At 40.8% G+C, this 12,788-nt stretch overlaps 1 protein-coding gene across 1 annotated transcript in view; it reads left to right on the top strand.

The window, feature by feature from the left end:
• UBR3 (ubiquitin protein ligase E3 component n-recognin 3 (putative)) overlaps nt 1-11,408 on the top strand; it is a 132,347-nt gene extending 120,939 nt beyond the window's left edge. Inside the window, exons 37-41 of the mRNA XM_018554562.1 lie at nt 420-545; nt 655-834; nt 3,078-3,287; nt 7,423-7,562; nt 11,007-11,408. Coding sequence (XP_018410064.1) covers nt 420-545; nt 655-834; nt 3,078-3,287; nt 7,423-7,562; nt 11,007-11,124 — 774 coding nt within the window. The 3' untranslated portion in view covers nt 11,125-11,408. The remainder of the gene's footprint in view (nt 1-419; nt 546-654; nt 835-3,077; nt 3,288-7,422; nt 7,563-11,006) is intronic.
• Nucleotides 11,409-12,788: the final 1,380 nt, after the last annotated feature.

The following is a 12,788-nucleotide window of genomic DNA, read 5'->3' on the forward strand; positions in this document are numbered from 1 at the left end:
TTTCTCTCATTAACATCATTAACCTACAATATCAAAGACAGGCTTTTAATCCTTTAACCCCTCACAACCTCTCCTAACATTACATAGAAAGAGTAGAAATGTAAATCTTTAAGAAGCAAAGAAAACCTAACACAAGTATAAGCAATTTAAACTGCAGGAAGAATTTTGTAAATTCTTTTTAACTTGTACAATGCAAGTTGGAACATTTCATAAACATAAAATTATGTGTCATACCAATTTTGTAAACTGAAACCTTCTTCTTAAAAATGAGGTAGCACATGTCTGCCTTCTCTGCGATATTATGTTAGTTAAATGACAGAAACAAATGGCAAACAAATCCAGGTATATAAGGCATAGTTGTTTACTGGCACTGGATAATACAGGATTTGGTGTATGATGATACATTTTCTTGTTTGCAGACCAATGTGAATGTCTGGTCTTCACAGTCCATTGAGCATTACTTGCAGCAGTTCTGCCTGCCCTTCCTCAGGATCACCAGCCTCCTCCAGCAACATTTATTTGGAACTGATATACCAAGCTGTCAGGTATAGTGGAAGACTAGTTGTTGCTCTATATTTCTTCACTTGCATTAAATAACATTAATGATATAAAAATACATTCAAAGTGAAAATCTGCTGTCCATTTATTTTACAGGAAGAAGAGGAATTTGTTAGTCTTTGCAGCTGCTTAGGAATCCTACCCTCTGTCCTCCAGACATCACATGAATATGCTAGTGCCTCTTGTCTGGACTGGGCAGCCCCAGCATTTGTACTCATGTCTCAGTGGTGCTCAGAAGTAATCGTGTTTGTGGAAGACCACCCAGACCAACCAAATGTATGGAAAGCTTTTTTTTTTCTTCTAGAGTTCTTTAGCAAAATGTGCTACTGCTGCATTTGCTTTTTTTCATTTTCAAGAAGCTTTTGCAAATCCCGCTTTTCATGGAAGACTAAAATTCCTGTAATTTTATTTTCTGTTGTCTTTGTCCCGTTGGGGAGATTTTTTCTTCACTTTCTGTCCTGGAGTCACAACAGGAAGTGAGAGGAAAACTCTACCAAGTGAGGGAAGTTCTCCTCTGAAAGAGTTGTCGCCAGAAAAGGGATTCCCATTGGAAGATCTACCCTCACTCTACTGTTCTTCTAATAATAGTAAAAGTTTGATTTCCCATCTCTTTCTCGATGACAATGGTCAAAAAGACAGAGAGAGGTCAATCTACCTATTGTGGACAAAGACAACAGCAACAACTTTAAGTTTACAGATTCTACTTGTCAGCTTTCACTTTTATTGACCAGTTTGGTTGGGTTCCTGTTATGTTTATGGGGAGTATCCCAAGGATTCGCTTTCAATGTGACAAGCCTGGGCATTTAAAACTATATGATGAGTATATGATGAAAACTGCATAGGCAAAGGCTACTTTCAGTGGAATATAGGTAGCAGAAATTATAGGTAAAAACTCTACTTGTACAAACACAAACAAATTCCCAGCACTCTTACCAGCTAGCCTAAAAAAAATTTAAACAAATAAAAATTTCACTTTAGCTTTTAGTGTTGAAAACAGAGGTTTTATCTGCACAACCTTTGCAAAATATGTGGAAACCACACTGCCTCATCAAGGCCCTTCTGTGTAGTGTGGTCCTAACTCTAATCTAAGAGAGTCTCTATCTTGGAGCATATATAGCAACGGGCAAATGGGGTGCATGTATGCGTGGAGGCAGCCCATTCTTGCTTAAAGGCACAGAGACACACCAGAAGCCCAGCACATCACAAGTGCAGATGTATTAAGTTTAGTGAAAATGCTATTCTACCTGAGAGTGGGCCTAAACTCATAACGTAGGTCCATCTTAAACAGTTGGGTATGTTAGCGCCCCCCACTCCAGTGACTGGCTAGATATCCCAGCCAGGCTGAGGTTTGGGGGTGTAGAATCCTAGCCACTTGCTGACTGGAGCAATTTCCTACTATTTGCTCACACATGATAAAATATAATTTTTTTGCTAGAAAACAGCTCCAGGCCCCCAAACAATTATATATTTCTGAAAGCAGGGGCCCTGTAGAATAAAAAATGCTAGTTGCAATTTTTTATGTTGCACAGTATTTGCGCAAATGTTTATGAAACCAGTATTTTTAGGATAAAATAAACTAAATTAAAATGTAGTCCACAGAAACACAATATAATACCCAATTGTTTGGTAAAATATAAAAGACGGGGTCACGCCGGGTAATCGGATTGCGTTCACCCGTGAAGCCGCAAAAAACTTCAATATCCAAAATTTCCCATAGGCGACGCTTTAAATGCTTTTACCGCTCATTAGTTTAGTGCTAACGGTGATTGACGGCGGCAATATGTAACATGTGTAGCGCAGTTGTTGTTTTCGCACGGTAGGCTCACCAACGCGTGTTTGTCCCCCCTGTGTAGTAGCAGATAGGGTGTGACAGGTCCTCTTTATGGAGACATCAGGGGTCTTCCAGACCCCTAATGTCACCTAGGGATCCCAAAGAAGCTGAGGAAGTAGAGATCTGCTTCCCTAGCTTCTTCCCCTGGCTCTTAGAGCCAGAGAATGTAAATAGTGACACCGGAAGTGATGTAATACACCACTTCCGGGTCCAGTGATCAGAGGAGAGATCAGCGGCTGGAAGCCTTAACATAGCTTGTATCTTAACAGCCATCGCTGGCTGTTAAAAACGATACCAAGAACACTTCTGCTGCAGCAGCCGTGTTCTTGTTTAAACCACTTCTGCGGGCCGCCGTATCTATACACGTATTGTGGCCCGGAAGTGGTTAAAGACAGTTGTAAGTCCATAAACGTAGTAGATATGACTAAAAAAGAAAGGTAAACAGTCACTCTGTTCTGTTATCAGTGTGCTTCTAGGTTTACAGGCCAACCCTGGAACATGATTTGGTGGGGGTGTATATGCATCTATGCAATGCCAATGGCAGCCTCGCAACCTATTTTGACTATGCAGAACCCCTTCCCTGCTGATGAGAGAACTGGTGACACTAATTGTATATGGAAAACAAAGCATCAATGTATTCCTGGTGTTCATTCTGCGTTTTTAATTAATCCTTTTATTTAATGTCCAGGCTTTGCTCATTCAAGAAACAAAATGGGACTTGCCACGGCTCCTCCAGCTGCCAGAAATCTACAACTCTATCTTTCAATATTACCATAGGAAGGCCTGTGGTGTTTGCACTAAAGTTCCCAAGGATCCAGCACTGTGTCTAATCTGTGGCACATTTGTCTGCTTGAAGGGCCTTTGCTGCAAGCAACAGAATTACTGTGAATGTGTGCTGGTAAGACTTTATTTTTTGCAGTGCTTTACAATGTACGAAAACCATTTGTATCAGTCCCTTCCACTAAAAGAGCTAACAGTCTGATGTCCTCACTTAGTTGTAGGCAGACTCCTATAAACTAGATCCACTCAATCTGCCATTATGGTTTTGGACTGTGGGATGAGACCAGGACACCAAAAGTAAACGCAGAAAAACTTACTGTTGTAGTATGAACATGATTCAAAATAATGAATGCCAAAATGTCTCCTGAATTAACTTAGTGCTTTCTGGAATGCTTTTAACACCAGAAAAATATTATAGAAGGGCCACCACATTAAATTTTTTTCCCACAGACCTGTTTGTGAAATGTCTAATTTGCATCCCATGTTCAGAATTCTGTGGCAGCACTGTTAGAGAAATGTATAGGTCATTTGCAACTAAGTTAGGCTGCTACAAAGTGGCACCTCCCGTGCTGTCCCTTTCCTCACTCTGTCAGCACAGGATCAAGGGGCAGCAGAAGCTATACCTAAGGTCGCAGCCAGTAGTTTTAACTATTACATTGTTAGATGTTACCCACCGCAGTCCTTTTCCTGTTTAGAGGTGTTACTGCTGGATACAGCCTAAGTAAAAAAACAACAGTCTTGAGAAATGTGTCTGTCACCCACTAGAAAGATTAGTAGCAGTTATTCACATTTTATGTATATTGAAACCCACCAATTTAATTCCCAACAGAAAGCTCAAATTAGAAATGTGTAATAAATTGTAATCTGCTGTGTTTTCATTCACAGTCTGCCAACTAGAACATGCAGAGTGCATGCTATATTCAAGGCATGTTTCTGGTGATAACCGTCACTTTTGCCAGTGTGCTTATGTCTGCTTTCAAACCCCTAACTGACTGCTATCATAGCTACACATGTGTAGCTCCAGGTCAACTGCAGATTTAAATACAGGCTAAGATGGCACGATACTCTGTAGATAAATGGTTTTGCTTCAAAGCATTTTTGATAGGGACTGTTGACACCAAGCAATTGTAACACCTACTTGAAAATGGTTAAGTGTAGGGTTTCATCACAATTGAAAAGTGCTTCCACTAACACCATAGAAGGAAATTATTCATTTTGGTGCCTTTCCTGCTTACTGCGGCCACCACCCAGCAAAAGTTACATTAACATCAAATATCTCAAGTTTTGTATATTTGTATTTTTTGTATATTTGTGGACATTTAAATTGAATACAATACTAGAAGCTTTTCACAAAATGTTTTATTTCTCTATTGTCCATAAAGGAACACAGCTCTGAAGAATTCTGAGAAGTAGAATTATGCTGCTGCCTCCAGGAGAAATGGACACTAGACAAAAAAAATACGTCTACCACTTTAAGGACATAACCCCTCCCACCTCACACCTGCTAGTGTCCTCAGGAGAATAGATGTCTCCCTCTCGTCTGCTTTATTATTTTGTTTCTTTGTTGAGTTTTCTACTACCAAGAGCTGCTAGTTGATTCATATTGGATATTATTAAATCCTGGGAGTCTCTCTAGCTAGCCAACAAAACTGAGAGATTCATGCTGGATCAGCAGTGAAGGTGGACAGGGTAGTTTCAACTCTGCTTCCTTTGTTTCCTATTAACCCTAAATTTCATATCACTTATTGGGGAGAACTTACAGATATCCTGTGTTTTACCATTACATCGGAAATTCTTTGATTATTCTACTGTCTGCAGCAAGTGATTGTGGTACCTCAAATTTTTTCGTCACACCAGTTGGGGCTGTGAGTATTGTGTCTGAATCTGTGAGGCAGAAATGTCAGTATAGACTGCCATTAGAAAGGCACTGCACGAAATAGGTTGGACTTGATGGACTTATGTCTTTATTCAACCTCAAATACTATGTAACTACTTACTACTGGTTTTATTCAGAAACATTTGTGCTTTACATTGAATACATGAGAATACTGGGTTTGATGGGGTCAACCTTCAAAGTGGTACCTTTTTGCTCAGTTCAATTTCAGGACTTTACAGAAGAACATTCTTACAGCATGGGACAAGTCTCTGTTGCTGGACAAGATGTTCAGGTTGAGTGCCCCGGCCAGCATGTTTCTTTCAGGGTGGATGACATCCCCTGCGATGACAATGGGAAAGTAATTCCTTCCCATAACTTAATAGCTCCATGGAATCAGTACACACTAATGTATGCCTTTCCTCCACTGACGCTATTGCCTTGTCTGCTTTGAAAGAGAGAACACAAAGGAATTTCAGTCATTCTCCCCATTCCAGGTTGGCCTCAGGAGTAGTATGCTGATTTGGTTCATCTATTGGCAGATGATGCCTTACTTCTTCCAGATGGGCCAGATCTGTTATCCTAAGGACCTAATCTTCCACCCTGCTTCTCGGTTACTGGCTTTAATGGCCTGGCTGTTGAACCCCGAGTGTTGAAAGACAAAGGAATTTCAGATTCTTTTATTCCGACTATGCTTAAGGTTTATAGATCTTCTACTTGTAAGATTTATCTATATACGTGGAAGGTTTATTTTCGTTGGTGTGAGTTCTTGGGGTTTTCCCCTTGTGTTTTTTTCCTATATTGCAAATTTTGTCTTTCCTTCAACTTGGGGTAGATCAGCGGTTTAGCTCTAACTACCATAAATGGTCAGATATCTGCCTTGTCAGTCCTTTTTGAACATTCTCTTGCTTCTATTTCCTTTATGTACTTTTATTCATGGAGTTCCATGTGTGGCTCCTCCTCTTAGGTCCCTCTTCCGTGGGATTTTAATTTGGTTTTACCTGTTCTACAAAAACCTTTCTTTTGAACCTATCCGAGTCATTTCTTTGTGTTTTGTTATTCAAAAAGGTTGCTTTTTTGTGTCCAGTACCTTGGCTAGAAGGGTTGTCTGCTTTGTCGTGTGGAGAACCTTGTATGGTTCTTCATAAGGACAAGTTGTTTTAAGACCATAGGTTTACTTTGTACCCAAGGTGGTTTCGGCCTTTAATTTAAAAAGGACATTGATTTACCTTCACTTTGTCCAGCCCCTGTTTATCCTAACGAAATTATGCTTTATTGTTTGAATGCTGTGAGGGTTTATCTATCAGCCACAACTTGCTTTAGGCATTACTGATTTTTTACTTGTTATACCTGAAGGTCCTAGAAAAGGTTGTCAGCTTCTAGATCTTCTATTTCTTAGTGGATTCTTCAGGTTGTCATTTAAGCTTATGAGTTGCAGCATAAGGTTCCTTCTTTTTCTGCTCATTCTACTCAGGCAGTTAGTACTACTTGGGTATTTCAGAATCAATCTTTTGTTACTTAAATTGCCAGACCCCAACTTGGTCTGTTCACACATTTGCAAAATTTTAAAAAGTTGATGTTTTTGCCTCTTCTGATGCTAGTTTTGGCATGCACCTCTGTTTTGGACTGCTTTTGAACGTACCTACGTGTTAGAATTCTTCAGATCTGTGTCCCTCCTTGTTTCTGAGTCTTGGAGTCCATTGAAGGACACAACTCCCTCCCCTCATTTCCCTTCTTCATACTGCTTGCTACAGGTGGGAAGGGTTATGCTCTTAACGTAGTGTCCTTTGCTCCTGGAGGCAGCAGCATAACCCTACATCTCAGAATTCTTCAGAGCTGTGTTCCCTTTAATGAACTCCGTGAAAAAGATTTTACAGTAAGAACAAAATCCTATTTTTCTTTTTAGGTTTAGAAATGTTCTGCTATATTTAACTAGTCAAGAGAATTCAGTTAATGCTATATGTGGGCCTACACAGGGTATTCATACTTAAATATTTACGTTTAATCGCCTTTTAAATGAATGAGTTAAATTAATTCTTCTATAAAATAGTAGTAACTATTGGTCTTGTTGGTTTCATTCTAAAACAAGGCTCCTACACTACATGATATGTGTTTTGTGTCTACTAATACACATGCACCTCTGCTTATCTCCTGTTTCCTGGTAGTGTTTCACAGGGGAGCCTTTTTTACTTCCAGAGCCTAAGCGTAGGTGTCAGGAATAAGTCTCTAAACATTAGGTATGCAAATATTGTTCCCGCTGCATCCATTTGCCATGATTGTGGTTCGCGAAGGGGTCAGCCCTACATAGTAGTCGCCAAATAGTGCTTCCCATAGCAGATGATCAGGTGTAACCAGTATATTTTATTTAATCTTCCTACAGCATTCCCAGAACTGTGGTGCGGGCACAGGAATATTCCTGCTGATCAATGCCTCTGTGATTATTATCATTCGGGGACATCGCTTTTGCCTCTGGGGTTCTGTGTATCTTGACACACATGGGGAGGAAGACAGAGAACTCAGGTAATATTATGATTATTTCACAGGAGTGATTATTAGGTTGATTATGGCTTAGAGGTTCTTCTGGAGACAGGTGCTGGAGCTGATTGAGACCTTGACCGGCGCGGACCTACGGGATGACCCCGCAGCATGCCTACTTCACTTGACTAAACACTCGATCTCTAGGTATAAACGATCTTTGACACACCACCTGTTGAATGCAGCTCGGGCGTGCATCCCCCTGAAATGGAGAGACCCTCACCCACCCACTGTCCGGATGTGGCTCGCTAAAGTACAAGATACTTATCTGCTAGAGCAAAATATATTGCATGACCGGACCGCACTGAGACTGTGCGGCCCGGTACCATTTGGGGTTGGGGAACACTGTGCTAGAGGACCTAACTGCCTCAATGAAAAATACGGAGGCCCGTTTTAATGCCACCTGGGGGCCGTGGTTGTGCTACAGAATCTCTGCCCAAGCCTTGATCAACCTTCACAGGTTGGCCTGACCGGGTCCTCTTCACCCGGACTGCCATGAGGACATCTGGGGTGGCTCGGATGGGAATAGCCCCGCTGAGACCATGGACCCCAGTTGGCGTCACGGTATCCGGCCGGGACCTCGATTCCTTTCTACCTTTTCCACTTTCTTACCTCTTTCTCCTTCCCCTCGACCTTGAGACACTATCCGATGTTGGGTATAGTACTTAGTCACAGAGCTTTAACGTACAGAATGACACCACTGAGTCTAAAGTATTGATGAATCAACTACTGTACTGAGCTGATTTCACTTACTTCCGATGCGACTTTTTAGACAGGATATGCTTGTGATGACACGGTGTAGACCGTTTTTCAACGTGCCTTAAAGATTACATGTAACTGATTTTGTTTTCAATCACACTGTTTGTTATATCTGATGTTTCTTCAGCCAATAAAGAATTTGAGATTATGGCTTAGAGCAAAAAAAGGCAGCCAATCAATCTAAGACTTCACAAATAACTTTTAGTAAGATGTGGAATGTATGCATGTGTAGAACAAAAATATTGGTTCACTGTGTGACATCATTATGTCGTCTTCTTTAAAAGTTTGGACCAGCCTGAAAATTGCATCATGTGCATTGGAACCCATGCTGTTCCAATTTTGTTGGGATAAATTACTTTACGCTGCATTTTTGCCAATCTGTGCCTTGTCATTCTACTGAAGTGTTACCATAGCATGAATTTTTCAAGTATATCTGATGAGAATGAGCCCGTAGATTGGTAATTTAAAGCTTCCAAATCTTGAAGTGGAACTCCAGTCAAACAGCTAAATACAAATTTTAAGTATGTATGTATGTATACATGTTTCTTTTTTATCCATTAAGGGACACAGGAAAGTCGAAAACCTTTCTGTTTTGCTGCCTACAGGAAAATTGGGTACTGACAGAAAAACTGTAGGCCAGCCTATGGTATAGCCCAACTATCAACAACATGCCTTAATGCCCTTCTAGGATGGACATACTTTCTTCAGCTCTGATGTTTTAAAGACTGACCCATGATTTTCCTAGCTTTTTTTTTCTCCTAGCTTTTTTAAAAATTCAGTTAAGACTGTTTATACCATTGCTGGAGGTTCTTCCTCTGCTCTTACTGCTATCCAGTGCGGTTGTCTTTGATTTTGGACCGTACTGCAAGGTCCGTCTTGATTTTGGACCGTCTGTGCTGAACTGGACATTGCAGGGCTAACATGAAAGTGACCCTCAGGTATTGTGGTAGGATGTTTTCCAGACTCTCTTCTGGTTAATTTAGCTGCAGAGTGCAATCCAGGTCCAGAGTCACTGGCATTGCCTTTTCACTTGCATTATCTCTGATGGCTTTTTAAGTGAGTAGGATGGACAAGCAGAGCACTAGGAGTATCTTATTTTTTATTATCTACTGGGAACCATTATTCCCTGTGTTCCACTGGCTACTCTATGGGACTGAGTGCTAATGTCATCCACTTTGTGGAGCATCTTCCTGCTTCATGCTCTTCCACCATTCAGCGACGGCTTATCTCAAGTTTCTCCGTGGGACAAATCCTCTTCTTCCTACAGTTGGGTCTGGACCAACATTTGGCTCCCAGCACCATCAAAGGTCAAGTCTCTGCTGTTTCATTTTTGTTTTTAGAGACTGCTGGCCTCTGTGAAACCACTGTTTCACAGATCTGTAAGGCTTCCTACCCAGTCTTTTAGTTCACACGTTTTCTACAAGTTCTACAAGGTGGATTTTTGCCAACTTTCGGCATAAGGCCCTTCAGGCAGCTCTGTGAGCTGCAGGCAGTCCCCAGTTTGCCCACTCCCTGGAGTGCTATTGGAAGCCTTAAGAGTTAAGACTTCATCTGTCCCTCAATGGACGAGAAAGAAAATCCTTTTCTTACAGCCCTTTGAGCAATAAAGGTCCCACCCCTATGTCCTGATTTGTTACAAAACTGAGGTATACTTGTAGTAGGAGAACTTGTAGCCTTGGCTAAACTACAGTTTTTGGTTTTTTTTGTTTTCGTTTCCCAGGGTCCAGTTCTCCTGTAGGCCAATATAACCCGAAGGTTTAAAAAAAATTGTGCCCCTCTATGTACTCCAAGATAAGCATTGTGCGGTACAAAATCCTATTTTGTTAGGCCATTATGTGATTTACATTCATCTACTACACATCTACTACACTGCACATCCTCTTAGGTGACTTATTTCTTGATTGAGCAACAAAGCTCTCTATGTCATTTCTCTGCCTCAAGCTACTATATTGAACACTGAGCCAACATCATCATCTCTCTAATTATCATATAGGTGATGTAGTAAAGCTGAACCAGAAAGTAGTAGTGAGCCAGAGGTGTGTAAATCGCGAAAGTCGCCGAACAAAATTACATTAATCTTCCTCTGGCTTGTTTTTTGAAATTTTAAGGTCTACCAACCTGCCACAGCCATTACTTTTCCTGTTACAGTTTCCATTTGGAAAGAACCTGGACTGCAAGGGTGTAAAATGAAATTGGAGTCCCTCCTCGCTGCCTGCCATTAGGAGCAGAATATTAGTATCTGTGTATATGAATGAATGGAAAATAAAGCTTTAGGAATGATGATAAAGCCATACTGGGGGGGGTGGAGGGTGTCTGGGATTTCCAGCTTTATTTCCTGTTGGCTGTATGCCTAAGGATGCTTTAACTTCCAGCATCTATCCAAAACTGAATAAGAGTTTTTTATTTGGTTTATTGGAGGACACAGCTCTGCTTTCGATAATCACCAATTATGTATATAGCTACCTGAAGGTGCACTAAAAAAAAAGATGGCCAAGGGGGTGTCTTTATACATATGGGAAGCAACAGGCCAGAGGAGCAGATGCTGTGTCCTTCAATAAACGCAGATAAAAGGAAGGTGAACACATTTAAAAAAAATAATATTTTTACTGGAGCCTTAAAAAAGTAAAAAAAGGAGGGGCGATTGTAACCTCAAGGTTTTTCTCTCCACAGGCGTGGAAAGCCTCTTTACATCAGCAAGGAGCGGTACAACATGCTAGAGCAGCAGTGGGTGACGCACACGTTTGATCACATCAATAAGAGGTGGGGCCCCCATTACAATGGATTGTGAACATCAGTGCAGACTACAGATGGAATCTCAAGAAGGGCTTTCTGAGGAGGGGGAAGACGAACCTCACCTCTCCAGCTTCATAGTTTATTAGGTGCTGTTGTGCTATTGAAAACACGTCCCCAGCACTGGAGGAATAAGGTACAATAATAAACAGGAAAAATGTACTTTCCTACAACCCTGCAAAAGAACACTATGACCTGCATTGTCCAGAAAGCACAACGATTAATGAATGTTCAATGCGCTTTACTGCTTCCTTTGTGTAAAATTTCTTTGTAGTTTTTGTACATTTTTTTTTTGTTTCCTTTCTTGCTTATATTTTTATTTTTTTTGTGTGTGTGGAGCTCTGCAGTGAATGGAGGCTTACTGACACAAAAACTGCACATGTCAGTAAAACCTGCCCACATCATTCTTCGAGGCAAGCCAGCGAATATTGTGGACATTATGTGCTGTGACTTGTTAGCATTTTATGTTTGGCTGTTAAGCCTTACCTTTTATTCTAATCATCCGTGCATAATTGATAGCTTAACTGGACTAGGTTAGTGTGGCGGATTGCGTTTAATTAGAATTGCTAATGGGACTGCACTTTTAAATGTTACACTTTAGTCCGAGCTTGGGTGTCCGGGGGCCTACCAGCAGCTAAAAAGATGTAAATCCCACCTAGCTGCGGTAGGATTTGTCATCCCTGAAGAACTGGAGGCCATGCTTATCCAGCTGTGCTTAAGATTATTATTGTGTGTTATCAGTCCTTCCGTGTGTGTGTGTGTGTGTGTGGTGTGTGTCCATCCATATGAAATAAGAAATTTATTGTGAAACACTTTTTTTTTTGTTTCCTGTGAAATATTGTATAGTTACAGATGCGATACAGATGTTATAACAGAAACCTTTTAAACTAAAATGTAATCATATATAAATACATCTGTATGTGTGTATAAAACACAAAAATACATACATTCAGGGACATTAAAAAAAGAGTGCGTTATTTTGCTCAGAGAGTCTGTTTCTAAAGCTTTTTAGGCTTGGCTGAATTCTTTCTCAGGAACCGAAGACTCTCACTAGATAAATAAGAGCTGTCAGGTGTGATATGACTAGATTGCTGTTCTTTTCTTTCTTTTCATGAATCCCATCTTGTTTTATTCTGTGATTTTTTGCAAGGGTGGGGCTCATTACACACCAAATGTACCACATAATGTTTAAATGGCAACACTGGTGATGTGCATGTTATTGAAGAAACATGGCAGATACATTTTATTTGAAATGTGTGTTCCTTACCAGTCATAATTACATCTAAATGTCAGCAAGACACGACAGAACTCCAACCCAAACTTGTTGGGTAAGGGCTAGATTCCCTGTTGTGTTTTTGTCATCTCTGTCCCCTCACTTCCTTACTGGGGGACTCCCAAGGCATTGCTGCAAACTGAATATCCTATTCCACTCTCAGCAGTACATTCTTATATTCCTGTGAATAATTCACTAGACAACTGTTAAGGTGCCCATACACCTGCCGATTATCGTACGATAATCACGGGTGATCCCACGATCGTACGATAATCAGCAGGTGTATGGGCAGCGTGTGACCGCATCTACTGTATGGTCGCACGACTTTCGTCTTCCAAGCGCGCTGGAATACCTGCCGAAAATCATACGATTTGCGGCGGGTTGGTGGC

Source organism: Nanorana parkeri, unplaced genomic scaffold, assembly GCF_000935625.1.
Source record: "Nanorana parkeri isolate BGI_ZX_2015 unplaced genomic scaffold, ASM93562v1 scaffold165, whole genome shotgun sequence".
NCBI lineage: Eukaryota > Metazoa > Chordata > Amphibia > Anura > Dicroglossidae > Nanorana > Nanorana parkeri.